The 24,034-nt window shown below is 41.4% G+C and overlaps 1 protein-coding gene across 2 annotated transcripts in view; it reads left to right on the top strand.

The window, feature by feature from the left end:
• Positions 1-12,864: 12,864 nt before the first annotated feature.
• Positions 12,865-24,034, top strand: part of BICDL1 (BICD family like cargo adaptor 1) — a 105,222-nt gene continuing 94,052 nt past the window's right edge. For both annotated transcript variants that reach the window (XM_055321866.1, XM_055321864.1), the window contains exons 1-2: positions 12,865-13,293; positions 20,721-20,936. In XM_055321866.1, the coding sequence (XP_055177841.1) occupies positions 12,865-13,293; positions 20,721-20,936 (645 nt within the window). The remainder of the gene's footprint in view (positions 13,294-20,720; positions 20,937-24,034) is intronic.

Raw genomic sequence — 24,034 nt, 5'->3', positions numbered from 1 at the left:
CATGTCGGGCTCCTCACAGGGAGCCTGCTTCTCCCTCTGCCCATGTCTCTGCCTCTTTCTCTGTGTCTCTCATGAATAAATAAATAAAGTCATTTAAAAAAAAAGAAATGAAAAAGAAAATGAATGCATTATTCATGGTTGATAAACAAAGCAATTTTATAGGGTTGACATCTACTTTTGCCATCTTAACATACTTGGTTTTTTTAGATCTGCAAGGAACAATCTACCAGCTGAGTGCTGTTGAACAAAATCATTATAGGATTAGCAGTTTTCTGACCCACTTACTAAAAAAAGCTGACTCACTCAGTTGAGACCCCCGGGAAATGCAGATTTATACCTTTGACGTATTGCTTAGTTTTTTTTTTTCTTCAAGTAAATTAAATTCTGTAACCAGTTTTCAAGTCCTGGCCATCTTCTCTTCTTTTAATTGGGTAATTTCATATGTCTTCGTGAATATAAGCCTTTGTAGACTCTTGATATTTTACTTTTTTTTTAGACTCTTGATTTTTTTAAATGCAAATATATAATAAAACATGCATATAGCTTTCTTCTATGCAATTATTATCTAAACCCATCAGGAAGGCCTGCTTTTCTTCCTAATCCTTTCTTTTATTAGATGGGGGTGGGGGGGAGGCTGGGTAGAGTGGGCTGTTGGGAAGAGAAGCCCCATGTGCTTTGCTGCAGATGGAGCTCTGGGAAGATGGGAAAAGTGGTCACTCTGCCCACGGTTACACAGGCCTGGTGAAGGAGAGGGGCTTGCATTCCCAAGGCAAGGAGCCATGGTTACCTCTTTATTTCCTACCCCCAGGTCTCCACAAGTATTTTTCTAAACACAGAGAACTTTTCTCTTCCTGTCAAATATTCTAGTCCTTCTCCACCCAGTGTAACTTCCTTTAAGAAGCTTCCTTCCAGATGAAAAATTCTTCATTTACAAGCCCACTGATACAATTCCAAACCCAATATCTCATCATCAACAACTCACTCATAATTGCTATATTTATACTGATTACATACTTGTCTTATTTCTCTGCCTAGGCCAGATGTCCCTGGCCATAACCAAATAAAAGGACCTAATTCTGTAATTATCTCTCTTTTTCTGGCTTTCCTGTTTCTGGCAATAGCACCATCATTCTGTTGCCCAGGTTAGTAACCTCAGAGGCATCTCTGCATCCTCCTTCTTCCTCACTCCCACTCCCAAATATCCAATCAGTCTCTAAATCCCAGCAATTCTTTCTTTATTCTGACATCTTTTTTCATTTCCATTGTATCTTCCACCTAGACTGTTCCAGCCTCAGTCCAGCTGGTCTTCCAGATTCCCAACCTCCACCTTGAGTTCATCCTTAACAACAGTTCCACATTAATCCTCCTGAACTACTTATTCAGATCACTTTCCAGTTTTAACATGTCAATGGCTCCTTGTTATCTTTAACATTCAACACTAGATAGATGGAGAGACCACAGGTTACATAAGCAACTCCCAATGTTCCCCTTAACTGGTTGCAAGATTTGGGGTAAGACCCTCACCCTCTCAATACCTCAGTTTCCTCATCTATAGTGTGTGGGTAAAAATACTCATCTGAAACGGTTGTAAGGTTCAAGCAAGACAATGTAAGCCAATCCTTTTTATTTTTTTTTAAAGATTTATTTATGAGAGACAGACAGAGAGAGAGAGAGAGAGAGAGAGAGAGAGAGAGGCAAAGACACAGGAGGAGGGAGAAGCAGGCTCCATGCCGGGAGCCTGATGTGGGACTCGATCCCGGGACTCCAGGATCGCGCCCTGGGCCAAAGGCAGGCGCTAAACCACTGAGCCACCCTGGGATCCCCCCAATCCTTGGGTGCCTAGAGTAGACACTCAATAAATGGCATCTTTCCTTCTTCCTCAAGCTAAGACCAGCCTACCTTTTTTCCAATTTATTCTTCCCCTCCTTTGCTCTTCTCCAAGACAACTTCCTGGCCTGTTTCTTCAGAGAAGCTATTCCATCTACTTGCCTTGCCTTCCATATTTGTCTATGGAACCTTCTATGTCTTTTAAGGGCCAATCTCATGAACCATTCATGACAATATTTGGTATGCCATTGTCAAACATTGTCAATGGCAAGCCAAGGGGAGGTGAGAGCTTGCTGCCATTAACACTGTTTAGAATTGCCAGCTCACAGTGATAACAAAAAAGCACACTTTTACTTTTATGCCACTGTTATCTATCAATCTCTTCCTTCTCTGAATTCCAAAAACTATATAGTATAACTTATAATGTGTTTCATATACTGTTTACTATAACTCAATACTACTTACAATTGACCCTTGAACAACACAGGGGCTAGGGGTGCCAACCCCCAGAGCAGTAAAAAAATCTGTGTATAGCTTTTGACTCCCTCAAAATGGAACTACTAATAGCCTGCCAGTGAGCAGAAGCCTTACATAAACAGTCAGATTAACATATGTGACTGTTAACACATATGTTGTGTGTTATTTATATTATAGACTTTTTAAAAATATTTTATTTATTTATTTTGAGGGTGCATGTGCAAGTTGGGGGAGGGGCAGAGGGAGAGGGAGAGAGAATAACTCAAATAGACTCCATTCACACTGAGCACAGAGCCTAATCCAGGGCTGGATCCCATGACCCTGAGATCATGACCAAAACCAAGAGTCAGATGCTTAACCGACTGAGCCACCTGGGAACCCCTAGACTGTATTCTTATAATAAAGTAAGCTAGAGAAGAAAAATGTTATTAAATCAAAAGGAAAAGAAAATGTACTTACAATACTGTACTGCAGTTATCAAAAAAAATCCACGTATAAGTGGACCCACGCAATTCAAACTCAAACTTGTTGACACATAAACTGTATATTTATAGTTACTTCTTTTTTTTTAAGATTTATTTATTTGAGAGAGCAAGTGAGAGGGAGGGAGAGAAAGAATCTCAAGGAGACTCCCTGCTGAGCATAGAACCCAATGCAGGGCTTGATCTCAGGATCCTGAGATCATGACCTGAGCTGAAATCAAGAGTCTGATGCCTGACTTACTGAGCCACCCAGGTGCCCCTATAGTTGTTTCTGGTCATGTTTTCTATCCTTTATTAAATTTTAAACCTTTTGAGTACAAGTACCATAGCATATATGCCTCTGTTTTACCTGTATAAAAACCAACCAAACACCACAGAACAATAAATGTTCTAAGTAAATGAAGAACTTAATACAAACTATATAGACCATGTTAATCTGTGATAAATCTGGCATTCTGAGATCAGGATCCTTTTTCAACATCTTATTGAGTGAGCACTGACTATGAAGAAGTAATGTCTTAGTGTTTTACATGCATATTCATTCATCATAAAAATTTATCTAGTTCCTACTATATGTTAGGCACTGTACTAGGTCTTAAAAACATTAGTGAATAAAAATATTAGTGAAAAAAATTATTTACTCCACAATACCTGGTTACACAGAGGTTAGCTAATTTGCCCAGGGTTATTCAGCTATTAACTAGTGAAGCCTTAGCCTGAAACTGGGTCTTCCCCTGGAAGTTATGTTCTTAACCACTATATATATATTTCCTCTGATGTAAGCTACAGACAAGCCACAGTGACTGGTGGATGCCCAGCCTGACCACACTCTCTTACACAAGCAATGATAGAATCCTCCTTAAGGATAGGGATCATGTTTTCATAAATCCTATGGTCTCATATTTTAATACCAAGTCCATAACAATTTCTGATGGTTATTCAGTAAATACTCACTGCCAAACTGTCTTGATAAACTATACAACTCACTGACTTTTCTTATAATTTGGGAATTTTATTATTATTTTTTAAAGATTTATTTTATTTGAGAGAGACAGAGTGTGAGCACGAGTGGGAGGAATAGAGGGAGAGGGAGGGAGAATCTCAAGAAGACTTCATGCCAAGCATAAATCCCAATGCAGGGCTTAATTTCATAGCCCCAAGAGCCAAAACCAAGAGTCAGGTGCTTAACAAACTGCACCACCCAAGCACTCCTATAATTTATGAATTTAAAAAAATTAAATTCACCCATAAAAATATTTAATCACCAACAAAAACATAGTTCTTCTAGTTGCTGTTAATTAGAAATTAAATTATATTAGCTGGTGTGTTATTCCAGCTATCTTCCAGGAACATGTAACATGCCTACATATCTCACACCTACACATACACTCCAGAAGACACAAACATAGCTACGTTCTATAGGACATGCAGTGAAACCTTGACCCTTCAGAAAATGACAATTTTTCTTCTGATAACAGGAAAATATCAAGAGGCCCACAAAGACTTTTTACTAAAAGCAAGGACAATAGTAGCAATGATAACACAAACTACGAAAAATAGATTTTTTTAATTTATTTATTTATTTATTTATTTATTTATTTATTTATTTATTTATGAGAGACAGAGAGGCAGAGACACAGGCAGAGGGAGAAACAGGCTCCATCCCGGAAGCCTGACGTGGGTCTTGATCCCAAGACTCCAGGATCATGCCCTGGGCCAAAGGTAGGCGCTAAACCACTGAGCCACCCGGGCTGCCCCAAAAAATAGATTAAAGTTATTTTATCTACCCACCAGTGGAAGTTTTCAGTTGGCCTGGCAACTGGATGATATACCATTTCTACAATCAGTTTCCTCTAAATGGACAAGGAAAAATGGTGGAAATTCACTGAAGAAATTATTTTTTAACATTTTTTTTTAAAGATTTTATTTATTTATACATTCATGAAAGACACACACAGAGAGAGAGGCAGAGACACAGGCAGAGGGAGAAGCAGGCTCCAGGCCGGGAGCCTGATTTGGGACCCGATCCTGGGTCTCCAGGATCTCACCCTAGGCCAAAGGCAGGCGCTAAACCGCTGAGCCACCCAGGGATCCCTAAGAAATTGTTATTATGAGCAGTATCAATAGATATAAATAACTTGCCTGCCAAACAGATTAAGCCAGAACCTGATGCAGAAAGGACAACATGCAACAAATGTTTGGCAAATTCTTAAAATGAAATAAAAGGAGGAAATCTCTAAAAATAGCATAAGATGAATGATATATATGCAGCAAAACACATCAGCAGTATGTTTAGGCCAAGATTGCTAAAAAGAAGCAGGAAAACATGAACAGTAAGAAAATTAAATCACAAATCTTTCTAGGTGTGGGCTTTGGAAGAACCAAAAATAGCCAACCCTTGAATATAAAGCAGTCATTCTCTGATGAGTTTGGGCAGTGAAGACAGTCACATCATTAGAAGAGGGAGGGGAGAATAGGGAGTAAGTCAGCCCCAAACAGAAGAGTTTTGTTGTTGTTTATCTATTTGTTTACCTAAGTGGTATGGCTCTAGCCGGGCTAGTTTCCTGGTAGGAATTCCTGAAACCAGCCAAAAATACCCTTGGGCTCACATACATCATGGCCTCTCTTGTGCAGAGCCAGCCCATTTATAACTTTCTCAGGCAACAGCATGGTCAAATTTAGCAACCTGTTGTTTTATTTTATTTTATTATTTTATTTTACTTACAGTAGGCTCATACTCAGTGTGGAGCCCAATGCAGGGTTCAAACTCATGACGGTGAGTTCAAGACCTGAGTGAGATCAAGGGTCTGATGCTTAACTGACTAAGCCATCCAGGCACCGACCCCACCGCCCACGCCCCCAAGAAGCTTGTTTTATCAGTTTCTCAACTTCTGCACTATTGACAGCTAGGGACAGATAATTCTTATTGTGGGGCTGTCCTATACATTGTAGAGTGTTTAGCAGCATATCTGGACTCTACCCACTAGATACCGAGTAGCCACCACCGTTCCCAGCTATGACAACCAAAATTATCTCGTCCAATGTCCCCAGGGAGAAAAAAAAATTACCCCCAATTGAGAACTACTGGTTTATAGGATGAAGAGAAGGTCATCCAGCCCAACCTCATACCATACAGATGAGGAAACCAAAGCCCTAGCATGTTGAATGCCTTGTTCCAATGTACTTAGCTGGTTAGTGGCAGATCTCAGCCAGGAACCCCAGATTGTCACTTTCAATAATTCTACTATACCTCAACTTTAATCATTTGCATGGCACTATGGTTTTGCCATACCTGCTGCCACCTATATTATAATTTTTAATTTAATGCATTTATTTTATTTAAGATTTTATTTATTTGAGAGAGAGAGTGTGTGCACATAAGCAGAGGGAAGGTCAGAGGAAGAGAGAGAAGCAGACTCCCTGTTGAGCTGGGAGCCCAATGTGGGGCTTGATCTCAAGACCCTGATATCAGGACCTGAGCCAAAGGCAGGCACTTAACCAACTGAGTCACCCAGGCACCCCATAATTTTTTGGCACCCCATAATTTAATGCATTTATTTTAAAAGGAAATACGTATATGGGGGAAAAGAAAACAAACATAAAAGTTAAGAAAGATCATGGTGTCAGAGGGAAAGATCTGTACTCAGTTGTTTTACACATTTGTTTCTTTATCAAGCACCCACATTGTGCTACCATATGCCTAGAACCATTTTAAGTGCTTTACAGGTGTGAAATCTTTTTGTCTTTATAACAACCTCATTAGATAAGAACAATTAAATGAGGATACTGAGGCATATAGGTCCCAGATCAATCTCCCAACTCTTAAGTCAGGGAAGCCTGGCTCAGGAGTCCAAGCTCTTAATCATCGAGGGGAAAGATGGAAATGCCTGATGAGAAGGGACAGAGAGGAGTCTGAGGCTGAAAAACGTAGCCAGGGTATAATGGGCAGAGGTAAAAGGACAGGGGACCTGAAGTGTTAAAACAAATCTTTGGGGGCATCTGGGTGGCTCAGTGGTTGAGTGTCTGCTTTTGGCTCAGATCATGATCCCAGGGTCCTGGGATCGAGTCCCACATCGTGCTCCCCACAGGGAGCCTGTTTCTTTCTCTGCCTATGTCTCTGCCTCTATCTCTCTGTGTCTCTCGTGAACAAATAAATAAAATCTTTAAAAAAAAAAAAAACCCTTGGGAGAGGGGAATTCTCACCTGAAAAAGTGGACAGGAATAGTGGTGGGAAGGGATAGAAGCTCAGAGGAGAGGGCATCAGGGCAGGGGCAAGATGAGAATTCAAATAAGTAAAGTAGCTGGTACTGAGAGAAACTAGTGGCTAGCAGGATGGGGGATGGGGAGGTTGGAAGTGGAAATTTAGGCAGAATGTTAATCTGGTAATAGGGTTTCAAGAAGTGTGGGCTGAGGATCCAGGAGAGGACCCTGGGAGGGGTAAGGGGGAAGATGTGAGGAGGCAATCAAAGGTGAAAACCTATTGATGAGAGGGCAGCTGGGATTTAGGTGGGGCTTGGGAGGGGTCCATGCAGGGAAAGGGAGGCACTGTAATGGGGAGCAGAGGAAACACACTCCCACACCAGGCAAGGCTGATGCTAGTGAATGCCAGCCATGGAAGTTAATGTTTTACCCTTAAAAATCAAATTGAGAATCACTAGGGGTGTACACACTACATTTTGCAAAATGTTGAACCAATTCGTCTCCAAAAAATATAAAAAGCTTTTGGGTAACATTTGAGGAATTTTTGAGACTTTTATGTTCCCACGACGAGTTCATAAATAAAATATACAACTGAAAAAGCGTGCACACACACACACACACACACACACACACACACGCTCTTGTAATTGCTGAATGAGAATACCAAGCTCAGAACTGCTTTATCACATGGTTTGCCAGTTTTTCATGCTTCTTCAACACCTGACTTTTCAAAAACAAATTTTCTGGAAAATATTTTGTCTTTTACACTTTCCAGTTTTTGCAGATCAAGATGTTAATAAAAAGTAAACAACTGGGGGGAAATTTGATGAGTGTTGTCATATTTGGAAATATCAGGATCTCTAAAGAAAGACAATTTCACATTTGCCCTTAGTGATGTAACAGCGCTCATGCAGAAATCCATCCATGGTATGTTAAGATGGGTTGTACCCAGGTTTAACCAGAATATCGAGTTACCAAAAGCAATGCTAATGCACGTATATCTAAAGTAATATGTAAATGATAAAAATGTAAAGTGAAACATAGTAACTCAGGCAAGCACTTTAGGGTCCAATGGGCCTAAAACTACTAGCATCATATATTGGTGTTCCATACTAGCATTATGGAGTGATTATGAGGATTAAATCAGATGTCATATAAAGGATGTAAGGAATATAATGCTAAATATATTTCGGATATAATCATTCTAGTATAAAGCAGAGCAGGTTAAACAATAAGCTTCTCAGAAGCCTGAGGGTTTTCATAACTTTGCTTCGACGAGTTTTGATTCCTGGCACTAATTTCCATGTAGGCAGGTACTTGTTCATTCTTCTATGTCAAGGCCAACCAGAGGATTTTAAATGGCTCTAAGCCAACAGTTCTCTAAGTGTGATTCACAAACTCCAGGAAGTCCCAAAGACTCCTTCAGGGAATCTATGAAATAAACACCATTTTCATAATAATTCCAATGCTAGTAAGTCTAACTTTGTTAATAATAGCAAAACTAATTTCTTTTTTTTTTAATAAATGAATTTTGAAGGCTTAAATTTTATTTTTATTTTTTTAATTTTTATTTATGATACAGAGAGAGAGAGAGAGAGAGAGAGAGGCAGAGACATAGGCAGAGGGAGAAGCAGGCTCCACTCACCAGGAGCCCGATGTGGGATTCGATCCTGGGTCTCCAGGATCACGCCCTGGACCAAAGGCAGGCGCCAAACCGCTGCGCCACCCAGGGATCCCACAAAACTAATTTCTTAACGATACTAATTGTCTAGGGAGGGCCTAGGTGGCTCAGTCAGTTAGGCGTCTGTCTTTGGCTCAGGTCATGCATGATCTCAGGGTCCAGGGATTGAGCCCCACATCATCAGGCTCCCTGCTTAGTGGGGAGTCTGCTTCTCCTTGTACCTCTGCTCCCCCACACCCACTGGTGCTCTCTTTCTCTCTTTCAAATAAATAAAGTCTTAAAAAAATAAATACTAGGGGCACCTGAGTAGCTCAGTCAGTTGGATGTCTGCCTTTGGCTCAGGCCATGGTCCCATATGGGGCTTCCTCCTCAGCAAGGAGCCTGCTTCTCCCTCTCCCTCTTCCTCTCCCCCATGCTTGTACTCTCTCTTGCGCAGTCTCTCTCTCTCTCTCTCAAATAAATAAATAAATAAATAAATAAATAAATAAATAAATAAAATCTTTTTTAAAAAAAGATTGGAGCTTTTCTTTATTAATTTGAGGTGGGGGGAGAGCACAGAGGGAGAGGGAGAGGGAGAAGCAGACTCCCCACCAAGCAGAGAGCCAGACATGGGCTTGATCCCAGGACCCTGAGATCATGACCTGAGCCAAAGGCAAATGCTTAATGAAGGATGCCACCTAGGCGTCCCAAGACTGGAGATTTTAGGTGGAAGTTAGAATTTTGAAAAATTCATATCCACCTCAATTAGCTTGATAGCTTGCCAATACTTGAAGACTTTTCTGATGAGATTAGTGGTGATATTAATGACACTGATTTTTCAAATATAGTATAATGACATGTTACAATATTTGGAAGATCTGTACAGTTTAGTGAACTGTTATTTTCCAAATGACCAGTATGTGCTGTTACAGAATCAATCATACATGTTGTGAAACATAGATTCGTGTATTTCTTTGATAAAGTTTTAGATTCTACATAGCAAATAATCTTTAAGAAGCTATTATTTGCCAAGTTTTGATGTAATATCAAGGAAAAATATCTACAGAGATCTGTAAAAGCTATAAAATATTCCTTCTTTTCCTAACTATATCTTTGTGAGACCAGATTTTCTTCATATATTTCAATCTAAATAAAATATCACTAATTGAAAGGAGAAGCAGATATAAAAATCCAGTTTTCTATTACGAAGTCAAACATTAAAGAGAATTGTGTAAGTGAAAAATGCTGCCACTTTTCTCACTTTTTTTTTAAATTTGGGAATATATATTTATTTTCATAAAAATACATTATAGTAACATGTAACAAGTTTAAGTGTTTTTATTTTTATCTATTTATTTATTTATTTTAAGCAGGCTCCATGCCCAGGGTGGAGCTCAATGTGGGGCTTAAACTCATGAGCGTGAGATGAGTCAGATGCTTAACTATCTGAGCCACCCAGGCGCCCCATAACCATGATCCTCAATAGTTCTCCAAACTTGAGCTGGTCTTGATGTTTACAGAAAGATAGTGCTTAGGGCAAATATACAATAGCAAATCATCACCTCCTCGTCCGTTTAGGTGAGTGAACATTGTTTAGAAGAATATTTAGGACGTAGAGTTATTTGCAGTTCGTTTTCACATTAACAGGTATGTCTGGTAGAGTAGGGCCATTGGATTCAAGAAAGGCAAGTCAAAGACCTTTCGGGAAAAATAGGCTGCCAAGTCTGCATCAAGGAAAAAATAAAGAGCTGACCCCCTTTTTTTTGTACATCTACATGCCTACACACTATTACTATTGGTGTAGATATTAAAGTTATATGCTTCATTAAAAGCATTTGAAAGATTTTTTCCCCCCCTCTGGAACTTTTTCTTGATAAGGATTTCTATTTGCTCTTGAGATTTGTGTCTCTATAAATAGATTATGGAGAAATGTATCTTTTTTTTTTTTTTTGTGATCCAAAAAGACCAAAGGGGGTTGCAGTTGGATCTCACCGCGGGCCTGCAATTTCCGCTCAAGGGGGCATAATAAAAAGAGAACAGTCCACTGTTGCTAGAACAGTACCGTGATCAACTTCCTAAATTTAGCTCTAAGATGGATGAGGGAATCCCTCAGTTGTCTGTCTCCTTTCCAATCAACAAGCACACAAAACCAGACCCGCGGTTCCGTCTAAGGGTAGAAAGTCATGTCTGCACTAGAATGATTGATAGTCTCTGAATTTAATAGAGAATAAAAATCAGGAGAAGCCATTTGACCCATTTCAGCCTCTTGGTGTCCTGAAATTTCCACCTCACTGTGATGAAAAGAATCCAGGTATGACCTAACTCAAAAAGTGGGTTGTTATTCAAGAGGAAAAGAATAGGGACCAATTCTAGCTTCGGATGGGATTGTTTCTGAAAATAGGAGACAGAGCATCACCTGTCTGGTTAAAGCAAGAACTGCCGGGAATCGCCCAGGAGGCTCTTCGATTCTCCTTCTGACCATTGCAGGAAGCTTCCTGATAGCCACCTTCTATGTCCAGCCAGGCCACCTTGGTCACAAATTACTGTTTATCTTCCTCGAGACTTCTCACGAGTGAGGAAAGGAAAGAAGAATGATTTACGGGAACTCTGGAGTCAGCCTGCCTGGATATGCTCTCTTGTAATGACCTGGGCCGCCAACTCGACCTCTTGAGGCCTCAATTTTCCTGCCTGTAAAATGCAAAGAGCGACAGCACCCACTTGACAGGTTCTCGTGAGGATTATCTAAGAAAACGCGTGCAAAGCACGCAACACAAGGCACGGCCCCATACTAATAGTACCTAATAGACAAAATCATGATCACGGCGATCCTTTGCTTCATATTCCCATCTGTGAACAGTTTCCGTTATTTCTCAACATAATCGTTTCTTTCGGGGCTGTTGATCTCCAAGGCATCTGGTCCCTCATATCCCTGAGTCATCATCATTAAGATGCCGGGGTTCTGAAGTCATCCCTCCCCCGCTCTTGCTCTCTAGGGCTCCCTCTCCTGACTGCCGAGCTCCGGTGGGGGCCCAGGCCGAAATTCCGTGACCACGAGTCTCTCTCGGCCTTGGAAGAACGTCCGCAGTCCTCTCGGAGGCCACCTAAGGCGAGACGAAACTGACGTCCCCCTGCCCGGGAGAGACGCCCAGCCCCCGAGTGGGCGCGAGCCCGGAGGCGGGGCCGCGCTCGTCGGTGGGAGCGCGGCGGGGGGCGGGGCCGCGCTGCGAGGTGAGCGCGAGGCCACACCCCGAGGTGAACGTGCCGGGGGCGGGCCCACACCCGACGTGGGCGCAAGGCGGGGGGCGTGGCCGCGCCGGGGAGCCGCCCGGACCGTTAGGGATGCGCCAGCCGCCCCCGCGGCGGCGCGCGCAGCCGCCCTCAGGCTTGAGGCGGCGCAGGGGTTAAGGCTGCCGGCGCCACCTGGGCGCTGCTGAGGAGACCCGCGAGCCGGCGAATCCCGCGCGGGCGCGGCGAACAGGTGCCCGCGCGCGTCAGGCGCCGGCAAGGGGCGGGGAAAGGGGGCGCGGCCGGAAGCCCGGGGCGGGGTGCGGCCGGCCCGGTAAGCGGGAGGCGCTGAGGGAGGCAGGAAGGAGCCCGCCCGGCTGCGCGGCGCGCGATGTGGAGCCGCCGCCTCGGCGCCTGCAGCAGCCGCCGCCGCCGCCGCTGCTGCTGGAGCTGCCGCCGAGCCGAGGGACATGGAGCGCGGCTGCAGAGAGCGGCCGCCGGCAGCAGCAACAGCAGCAGCGAGCGTCGCAGCGACAGCGGAGCGCAGCCCGCCCCGTGAGGCGCTGCCCGGCCGGCGGCGGCAGCGGCAGCAGCAACAGGGCGGCTGAAAACTCGGCGGCGGCGGCGGCGGCGGCGGCGGCGGCGGCGGCGGCGTTCCTCGCAACCTCCCCTCCCGCTTCGCCGCTCCTCGGTCTTCCTTTCCTCAGCCTTTCCCCTTTGCCCCCCCCTCCTCTTCCCCAGCGCGCGCCGAGCGGCTGAGCCCCGGGGCGGGGGGAGGGGGCGCGTGCCGCCGGCGCGGGGGAGGGGTGGGCCGGCGCGCGCCGCGCCCAGGGCTCGCGGGGACCCGGGGGACGCGTGCCGCGGCGCGGGGCGAGGCGCGGGGCGAGGCGCGGGGCGAGGCGAGGCGCGGGGCGGCGCGGCGGGGCCCCTCCCCCCTGCAGCCTGGCGCGCGCCGGCCGGGCCGCACCGCTGCGGGCTCCGCGCGCGCGGGCCATGTCCGCCTTCTGCCTGGGCTTGGCCGGCCGCGCTTCAGCACCCGCCGAGCCGGACAGCGCCTGCTGCATGGAGCTGCCCGCCGCGGCCGCGGACGCAGTCGGGAGTCCAGCCGCCGCCGCCCTCATCTCCTTTCCCGGGGGCCCCGGGGAGCTGGAACTGGCGTTAGAGGAGGAGCTGGCGCTGCTGGCGGCCGGGGAACGGCCGTCAGACCCGGGGGAGCATTCTCAGGCCGAGGTCGGGCCTCCGGCCGAGGGGTCCGAACTGCAGCCGCCGCCCGCCCAGGATCCCGAGCTGCTGTCGGTGATCCGGCAGAAGGAGAAGGATCTCGTGTTGGCGGCCCGGCTGGGCAAGGCACTGCTCGAGCGGAACCAGGACATGAGCCGGCAGTACGAGCAGATGCACAAGGAGCTGACAGACAAGCTGGAGGTGAGGACGTCCCTCGTGGTGGGCTGGGTAGGAAGCGTGGGGAGCCACTCACCCACCCCCATTCCTTCCTTGCTCACGCTGCCTCTAGGGGAAACCACCCGGACGGAGGGGTAGGATGGAGGTTTTCAGTGATCAGGCCGGGACAACACTGAATCCACCTGATTTCAGCAAATGAGTCCAGGCACAGCCCCAGACCCGCTGTGGGCCATTCTATATATGTACTGTACGCTGCATCTAAAATAGAGCTTACAGTATGGCTAATTTATACAGCGCTGAGGTGATGTCTCCGCACAGAAATGAGAAAGTCGGGAAGCATTTAAAATATGCCCCAGGTTTCCAGAGTAGTTAATCTCTAATCAGGGTGTTAGCCTAAAGCCTTCCAGTTTTGGCGTTAAAGCCTCCAGATGCCCTTGTCTTAACTTCTCGGCAGCTCAGAGTTGTGGGAAACAACTGCCCCTAAAGGAGCTTTATATAGCCTTCAAATACTCAGGGATTAGGAAATGTGGTCCTATTGCAGAAATCAGGCAAGCCTGGGCTCAGCATGTGACTGTTGGTAGTGGATTTCATATTGGACCACAATATTTATGTGTATTTTGTATTTAAACAGTACCCTTCTGTGTTCTGGGCCTCATGCATGCAATTCAATGGCCAGTGCAATTTATGAGAACCATATTACTTTATCTGTTATAAATACCTCTTAAAGTGTCTAAGATTTCTACCAATTTTCTGGACCAAAGTCTTTCAGAGCTATGCCTGTTTGTTTTCTTGCCCTTTCCTGGAAAAGGGCCTTGAGAGTGGTATGGAATGCCAGCCTTTCTAAAAATCAAAGAGATTTTTTTCAAAAGGGGGTGGGGGGGGGCATCTGTGGCAGTAGAGAGGAGCTTATTTTTTTCTGCCTGTGCATTTACTAATGTTACCCAGTATGGTTGCAACGAGTTCTTTTTCTTAGCTACAAGAATACAGTCCTGAATAAGGTGTGAAATTGACCCTAGTCGGCTTCTGTATCTATGCTACTGGTTGAACAGTCAGAATGTAGATTCAGAAACTTTTCTGTAATAAGATTTAAGCCTGTGTTTGTAGTCTAGTGACCTATCAATCACAAATTAGGAAGGAAAACAGGAAACCAGTGAAGGCCCTGTAGTTCAGTTGGCCTCTTAACTAGGTCTGCCAGTCGATGAACTCCTGAGATACCTCTCTGAAAAGTGGTTTGTGAAACCTATAGGTAGACTGCCAAAAAAGCAACCCAGTGAATTGAATTGCTTAATTTTCACTTGAAATAGAGGTCTAAAATAAAAGGGTGTCTTTTTTAAAAAAAATGGGATTCGGTTACATGACTCTATATAGAAGGACTACTGCAGAGATTTATACTTGTGATTTTAAATTCCTTCAGTGAGGGACTTGATTGAAGAGACAGCTAACTTGAAAGGAACATATCAGTTTGATTACTGATGGATTTCAGAATAATTCTTAGTGTGCAATTACACACATCCTGGGTTCCATGCAGAGCCTTTGTACATTTCTTCAACAAAAGAAAAATATGTAAAAATTCTGTAACAAGAAGGGTTCCTTTGTAAAAGAATAATCTTTGACTTTTTGTTATTGACAAATAGACAGTAATAGAATAGTTTAAAGCTCTTAAACTAGTTTTTAAAATCTTCATTCCTCTACAGGTTACCATGTGAACTCTAGTGTTAAACATTTATTCTATTTTATGGAAGTTGTGGTTGCACAAGAGTGTAAATGTACTTAACACTATTCACCTGTATACGTAAAATGGTTACGATGGTAAATTTTGTTATGTATACTCACATTTTTAAAATGTTTATTTTTTTAAAAGTGTGAGTATACATAACAAAATTGATCATTCCTGCAGATGTATTGGAAGGTTCAGTTATACTATTTCTTCAAGGTATATCTCAAGATGATCATTAAAAATTTTTAGTTTTTTTAAAAGTACATTTAGAAATATCTCGTAAAGATATTGTCATTGTTCCCTTGTTAATTCTTTTATTTCTTGTTAGTTGACAGAAACCTAGTAGAGAATGATTTCATTTGATACCTGCGAGTGAATTTTCCTCCCAGTATATTTTTTTAGGCAGCCTAGATTTTAGATTTTTAGATAAAATACTATCTGAAGTTTAACGCTGCCACTTTGCTATATTTTCAATTAAATTAGATATTTAAGAGTAGGGGACTGGCCCTTACTTTAAAAGCATTTGTAATTTTCCACAAAATGTCAGTGGAGTCAAACGCATTTTCTCATAGATTTGGTTTGAAAAATTAACACGAGTGGACTCCTAGAGAATGTTGGCTTAACTGATAAATAATGACTTTTTTTCTTAGTCCCCTTTGTTCCCTTACTATTTCAAAATTGGCACCTTTCTAATTTGAGGACCAACAAGCCACGGTCAAGGTTTTTTTCTCCCTATTCATTAGTTAATATTTGAATACCTTTCCAGTTCTGTATGCCAAACCTAAGATCTTATTTTGTCATTTAAAACATAAAGTCTTGGGGATCGCTGGGTGGCTTAGCAGTTTAGTGCCTGCCTTCGGCCCGGGGCATGGTCCTGGAGTCCTGGGATTGAATCCCACGTTGGGCTCCCTGCATGGCTCCCTGCTTCTCCCTCTGCCTGTGTCTCTGCCCCCCCCCCTCTCTCTCTCTGTCTCTCTGTCTGTCTCTCGTGAATAAATAAATAAAACCTTAAAAAAATAAAACATAAAGTCTTGATTTTATACTGCTCTCTCATTGAGGGCACGTTTTTTAAAGTCTTTAATGGTTTAAAGATTAACAATATTTTTTAGCTGTGTATCTCTTAGGGTTAAAATGAAGGTTAAATTCAATTTGGAAGACTGGAAGATTTTGATTATTTTTTCCCACCCTTAAATTGACTTTATTGTATTCATTCACAGAATTATATTCTCACATGCTTAAAAGTTCTAAAGTAATTTTTTAAAAGATTTTATTTATTTAAAGATTTATTTATTTGTGGGGTGGGTGAAGGAGAGAGAATCCTGAAGCAGATTCCCCACCGAGCACAGAGTCCCATGTGGGGCTTAATCTCAGGACTCTGAGATTATGACCTGAGTCCAAATCAAGAATCTGGGGCTTAACTGACTGAGCCACCCAGGCACCCCTTAAGATTTTATTTTTTAGGTAATCTCTAGCCCACAGTGGGGCTCAAACTCACCACAACTGAAGACCAAGAGTCTCACACTCCACCAACCGAGCCAACCAGGTACCCCTTAAAGGTTTCTTTTTTTAAGATTTATTTATTTATTTTAGAGAGAGAGAGACAGAGAGACAGAGAGAGAATGTGGGAGGAGGGGCAAAGGAGGAGAGAGCTCCACACCTGGCTCCCATCATCTCAGGGCCCTGAGATCAGACCCCAGTTGAAATCAAGAATCCCACACTTAATGGACTGTGCCATCTAGGTGCCCCACTCTTAAAGTTATTTATTAAGATGTATTTCTTCTGGGGACACCTGGGTGACTCAATCTGTTGAGTGCTGGACTCTTGATCTCATCTCAGGTCTTGATCTCTGGGGGGTGAGTCCATCCCCCTCCACTGGCTCCACACTCAGCATGTTGAGGTTTTGTTTTGTTTTTGTTTTTTGTTTTTTGTTTTTTATAGATTTAAAAAAAATCTGCATCTACAGTGAGCCATTTTGCTTTTAAGTCTTATATCCACCCAAGTCCTTAGTTTTTTCCCCCAAAATGTGAACTAAGACATTAACTTGCATTTAAACACTTTTCTTCAGAAATTAAATATTTTGGTTTTTAACATGCAAGATCCCCTTTTTTCCTATTCCAGCTGAGAGTGAATTATCTCTTACTGCAGAGGTAGTCTTTTTCTTCAACTACATTTTCTTCTCTCTTCCCTAGGCCAGTTCTTAATGATTCTAGTATAGTTTTTTAAAGGGCAAAACAAGTAAAATGAAAGTTATCACATAATGACAGTCACTAGTAGGTTTGGGGAGGCAAACCCAGAGGCCCTTATTCAATACTTGGTCCACTTAAAAAATGGTACTTTTTCATTGTATTTTTCAAGAACCATATCCTGGACTTAGGAGAATGGTGTTGCTTTTTTGATTCTTTGCAGAAATCCATTTTCTGTAACAACCAATGTTAGATGGGCTGATGATATTTTATTTTTTCAGAGTTTTCAGTAAACCTTATTTTTTTAAGAATGGTTTCAGATTTATAGAAAACATGGAAAGATGGTACAGTAGGTCTCCATATGCTCTGCACCCAATTTCCCCTGTTATTAACGTATTGTTGTGGTACACTTGCCATAATGAAAAAAAATCAACACTGATAAATTGTTAACTATATACTCCTTAGTTTTTCCTTAGCCTTTACCTATTGTGTTTTCTATTCCAGGATCCCATCCTGAATACATTGCATTTAGTTTTCCTATCTTAATCTCGTCTTTGCTGTAACACTTTCTTACACTTTCCTAGTTTTTGATGACCTTGACAGTCTTGGTGTTAACTTTCCTTCTGTTGTTTATTGAAAAATAATTAATATATAATGTAACATTATTAATCATTTCAGGTGTAAATGTTAACTTTAAAATAGCATATAAACTAAATAAAACATATACAATGACACATAATATAAAAAAAATGACATATGACCCCTGACTGTCATACTTCTAATATGCTGTCTAGAGTTTCCTGGTTAATTTAACACTTAGTTGAAAATACAATTTTAGGAAACCTTTCTTTTCTCTGAGTAAACAAAAGGCTAGATTCTGTATGTTCATTAATAGGAAAGTCTTGATTGGTTTTTTTTTCTGTGTTCAGGGAAACCTGAATTAGGAAGTTTGTCACATGACCAAAGAACTATAAGGACAGACTACACAGATCAGCACCACCTGTATCAACCCCTCCCCCAACTCCAAGTGGATTGGATTGTTTGAGTTGCTTGGTTGGGCTGTTCACTAACAGCTGTTTGCTGAATATTTTTAAGTCTCTCTGTTCTTTTAGAACACAAGCCTAATTTATCTGGCCTCTCAGTAACACTGTGATTACTGAGTTCTTGCTGTTGCCTTCTGCTCAGTCTTTCTCATTTTGGAAAAACTGAATAAAACCAAGTATCACAATTTTAGGATTGCAATTAGCATTTGTTTTTGCATTTCATCTTTCTGAAGTCTCTACGGTGACTAAAACATTCTCGTTTTTGGAGTTTAGCAATGTGAGGGAAGTATAAAGCAGAAAGTTCTCATGCTGTTGAGAAGTCCCTCCCTTGTCCTTCCTTTCCCTTACATGCTCCAAACTGAAGCTGTATAAAGTATAACTATAAAGTAATTTTTAAACAAATACAGTAGAGACACTGTATCCAAGTGAGTTATCTCCCAGAAACTGTCAACCTGGGAGACCATACATTTATTTTTGTAAAAACTGCCTTTACTAACGTGATCAGAATTTTCATTTTGGATCACTGGTTTTATCTTTTGGCACATTATTTTGACTGCTTTGTCATGATATATTTTCATCTTTGGGGGATAAATTTGACTTTTAGATACATCAACAAGTCACTCAGCAAAAGAGAATAAGATGACAGGATGAAATGGAGTGATCTCTTTTTTAGACACATCTTAGATGTGAAGTAAGGGGACTGGTTTTCATTTTCTTGTATAACTGTACACTGGCCCTTAAGGCTTTCTGAAAGAAGCATTCCAAAAAATATTCAAGGAGTGAGAACTTGGGTAGAATAAGAGCATAGCTTCCCAAGTAGAAGAGATGACTGACTACCTTGAAGAAGAAGATTCCTGTGCTCATCTTAGCTTGTTGAAACAATAGCAGTGCTTGTTATCAACCTTCACTGCATCAGAATTTCCTGTAGAGCCAATATAGATAGGCAGATAGATGGATAGATAGACGCATGTCTAGGTTTCATCCCATTCCTAACTAATCACAATCTTTAGGATTGGGATCCAGGTGGGTATATGAGCTTTTCTGAGAGCTCCCCTTAATTGAGGACCATTGCTTTAACTTCTTTTTAATATACTCCTTGGGGTATAGACTTTGCTTTCTTGTACATAATGTGCTTTTTTTAATTTTTTTTAATTTTTTTTATTTTTTTTTAATTTTTATTTATTTATGATAGTCACACAGAGAGAGAGAGAGAGAGAGAGGCAGAGACACAGGCAGAGGGAGAAGCAGGCTCCATGCACCGGGAGCCCGACGTGGGATTCGATCCCGGGTCTCCAGGATCGCGCCCTGGGCCAAAGACCGGCGCTAAACCACTGCGCCACCCAGGGATCCCTGTGCTTTTTTTTTAAATAAATATTTTATTTATTTATTCATGAGAGACACACATAGAGAAGCAGGCTCCATGCAAGGAGCCCAATGTGGGACCCGACCCCAGGACTCCAGGATCATGCCTTGGGCCAAAGGAAGGCACCAAACCACCGAGCCACTCAGGGATCCCCATAATATGCTTTTTAAGTAGAACATACTTGCCTCTGTAAAGAGACATCCATATTTATCTCACAGAAACAAATAGATATTTCCTTCAAAAGCATCCTTTTTTATTGAGCTGCTACTTTAAGACATCTGTACTTTTACTGCATACCATTTGTCACACACAACTTACTCCTTTTATCAGTCTTTTCCACTAGAATGAAAGCTCCGTAATCCAAGGACCAGGTCTGTTTTACTCTTCACTGTATCCCCAGCACAGTGGCTGACCCATTGGCACTTAGAATGGTATTTAAGGTACTTAAGAAAGAATGGATGGACCAGAAATAAATATACAAGGCTAATGATTTAAAGTAGACCTGAAGCTGAACTTACTTGATATCGAAATACAATGCTGTATATCACAAAAAATATTTATTGAATTGTGATTTAGAGCACTAAACAGAGTCAGATGATTTAAACACAATCCTAGCTCTGCCGTTTACTAGGATTGACCTTGAGCTTGTTACTTGACCTCTTATCTTCTGTTACCTCATTTGTAAGAAAAGATGGTTAATCTGAAGGATCTCTGGAGTTCTTTCCATTCTCTGAAAATTCTTTGATTCTAAGTGCCTGGTATTATGCCAGGCATAATAGATGATTCCAAAAGAAGCCTTAAGCACTCATCTTAAGTTGTTTAAATGTATAGTTCACCAGTTAATTGGATGACTTGCTGAATTTCAAGTGAATTCCTAAGTCCACAATCCCATTTTCAAGGACAAGAATAAACATAGTAATATTAAGCATTTTAAATAGGAATGACATTCTCTTTGTGAAACCAACTCCTTCTCTACTGTGAAAGAAGGGAATATTTTCATAGCTGTGAAATGGGCAACTTTTCCCATGTGGCAGAGTGTTTTGTTGTGCTGACTGGGAAAGAGAAGTTAGGAAAGTGTGAGAAGAGAAAAAAGGAAAAGGCTGCAAATTTTGAACAATTTTAAAATCTCTTTGCTTCTCACCCAGCACTTAGAACAAGAGAAACATGAACTAAGAAGACGATTTGAGAACCGAGAAGGGGAATGGGAAGGACGTGTGTCAGAACTGGAGAGTGATGTGAAACAACTTCAGGATGAGTTGGAGAGGCAGCAAGTTCACCTACGGGAAGCAGATAGAGAAAAAACACGAGCTGTCCAGGAATTATCAGAACAGAACCAGAGGTTATTGGATCAACTCAGCAGGGTAAGTCACAAGTTAAGAATTTATGGTATCAAATATTGAAAGTGGAAGCCAGAGTGACTGTGTGATGTCAGTGATACATATGGTAAGGGTAGTTCTGATTTTTGTCGCCTTTGGCGTTGACATCAACAAGTTAAATATTTTTCACCTGAGAACTTTAGCTATATGAACTAGGGGAGCTAAAACCCCTATCTGTCATTAGTCAGCCAAGAGACTTTGACAATCACTTAACGTGGGAGTTTTTTCGTTTTTAAGGTGAAAGAGCTGTGCCTAATGATTTCTGGTGTTCAGAAAGCTCTAAAGGTCTGATTCCTTACTTAGAGTAATTAAGTCTGTCATAGACAAAATTATGTTAATGCATTTAGTTCAAATATTAAATGGTGCCTTCTTTAAACTGAAAAGCTTGGGGAAAATTACTAGAGCAAATGATTTTCATTGATGTTACGTTTATGAATGTACATTTCTTCATATTTAAATATGAAAGGAGTTTTGTGTGTGTGTTTAAAATTTGTTCTTTTTATTTCATATTAAGTAAAAATTGTTTACTTGTACCTGTATAGGGTGACATGATAAAAGTATTAATTAACCAAGGTCAAAATTACAAAATCATTGCAAAGAAGAAGTTTGAGGGCTGAATAGGTAGAAATCTAATTTAAATACAGAACATACCTTTATAACAAATGCAGGAATGTTGTTAATGCCCTGGTCTCCAAATCCACCTACTTTTGAAAATTAAAAGCTGAATTTACTATGGTACCTCAGTCCTTCTTATGTGTTGAAAAATAGAACTGTTAACTCTTTAGTCATCAGAGGAATAAAGAAATTCTAGTCTGGTGTCATTCCATAGGTCATGCTTAGATCTTTGGAAAAGGCTTAGCTAGAGCAACACATGGTAATTTCTTGGCATTCCCACTAATTCAGTGGGTAGTAATGTGTGACCTTATTTCATTAGTTTGTCATAGTTGCTTCCCATGGATACTCCGAGACTGGTCAAAACCTTCATGCCTCACTAGGAAGTGTGAGGTAAATGCTACTACTAGAGAAAGGGGAGAAGAGGTTGAGGAGAGACTGGGAATGGGGAGGAGTGGGAGGGAGACAGGGAAGGAAGGGGAAAAAAAGATGCCTAATACCTTGGAAAATAGCTACTTGCAGGAAATATCAACACATGTGAAAGGTGAGAATCCAGATGATAGGTAGAAATAAAGATCTTACCTGCACACCGCCCCTCTAGGGGATTAAATCATCATTTGATTATCTGGAAAGGAAGAATTGGACAGTTCTTCAAGAAGTTATTTCAAGGCCAGGTTAGTAGCAACATTTCTGATTCAGTTCTAAAACCTTTTGCAACAACTGGGAAGAGATTTTGTAAGATTTTTTAGGTTTTGAGTCTTCATTCATTATTTATGAAAGATTAAACTAACTGGATACACCTAGCCAGATTTATTTGTTCAGCAGCATTGACTTAATTCTGCACAAGTGTTTCTTATGGACACCTATGCAAGGAATACAGCAAACCAGAACGATTAAGGGGGAAATTATTTCTTGGGGTAAGTTCATGTTATAAAATGTGAGCATAAACAGTCTCAACTCCGCTTTTCAATCTGGTGAAAGATAGATGGCCAAGAGAGATGAAGGGAGAAAGCAGATATTAACATGACATAGCAAAAGAGCAGAGAACTTGGGATTTACATGGATGTTGAATCTTGGCTCTGCTTCTCATTGACTGGATGACTTTGTGCCTCACTTATCCATAAAATGGGGATAAAAATCTGTACCTTATATAAATACCATTGAAATGAAAGTATGATAATGAAAAAAAAAAGTATGATAATGTGTTTATGTTATGCTGAAGCATATGAAGGTAAGGATTTTAATGTTGAAAACTGTTTTAATGAAGCAGTGTCTTCGTAGTTGAGGTTCCTTTGCCTAATTTCTCTGTAGAAAATCCTGGTAAGCTGTTCCCAAAAGGATATACAGGGATAGCATTTCTACTAGATATAGATTCTTGTTATCCTTTCTGGCCCTGAATGTAGGCCCTTGGTGTGAGTATTGAGGCTTTTTTTTCCCCTTTCTCTTTTTAAGCAGGACAAGCCCCGGGGGTTTCCATCAGCAGCCAGTTTAGATTGTATTTTATCATTTTATTAACTGGGTATTCAGGACCTAGAGGAGTTGAGTACTTTGAAGTGAATTAAGATTCTCCTTGAACAAGATAACAACCAGCAGAGGTAGTAGAAGAACCGGATTTTTTTTTTTTACAATGTATTTGACATGTCTTTATAAGCATGAAATATATATAAAGTGTAGTACAATATTTCTGTGATGCTTTTGTCCAAAGTATTTTTTTTATTTTAAAGTTCATTTTTTTTTAGTAACTTCTGTACCCAAAGTGGGGCTTGAACTCATGACTTCGAGATCAAGAGCTACATGCTCTTCACACTGAGCCAGTCAAGCATCCCCAAAGTATCTTTAAGTATATTTCTTTTGCCACAGTGGCCTCCAAAGTTTTGGGTTTTTTTAAATAACAGCTCTATTGATATGTAATTTACAGACTATAACATTCACTTTTTGAAGGTATAAAATTTACTGGGTTTTAATATATTCAGAGTTGTGCAACCATCACCACGATTCAATTATAGAACATTTCACCCCCTGAAAGAAAGAAATCCTATACCCATTAGTAGTCACTGTCCATTGCTCCTAACCTGCTACTCCATACCCTGACTTCCTAGTAACCACTAATCTGCTTTCTGTTTCTTTGGATTTGCCTATTCTGGACATTTCATATAAATGAAATCATATATATGTGATTCTTTTGTCTGGCCTCTTTCCCTTGATATGATGTTTCGAGGTTCATCTGCATTGTAGCGTATATCAATACCTAATTTTTATGGCTGAAAAATATTCCATTGTATGGACATAACACATTTTGTTTCTTCATTAGTTGATGGACATTTGGGTTGTTTCCATTTTTTTGGCTATTATGAATAAGGTTGCCATAAACATTCATGTACAAGTTTTTATGTAACCAAGCTTCTTTTCAGATCTAACATAGGATGCTGAGAGCATATATATCATATAAACTTCTGGATCCTCATTATCAT

Source organism: Nyctereutes procyonoides, unplaced genomic scaffold (genome assembly GCF_905146905.1).
Source record: "Nyctereutes procyonoides isolate TBG_1078 unplaced genomic scaffold, NYPRO_anot_genome, whole genome shotgun sequence".
In the NCBI taxonomy this organism is placed as follows: domain Eukaryota; kingdom Metazoa; phylum Chordata; class Mammalia; order Carnivora; family Canidae; genus Nyctereutes; species Nyctereutes procyonoides.
This window is presented reverse-complemented; position numbering and strand designations above follow the sequence as displayed.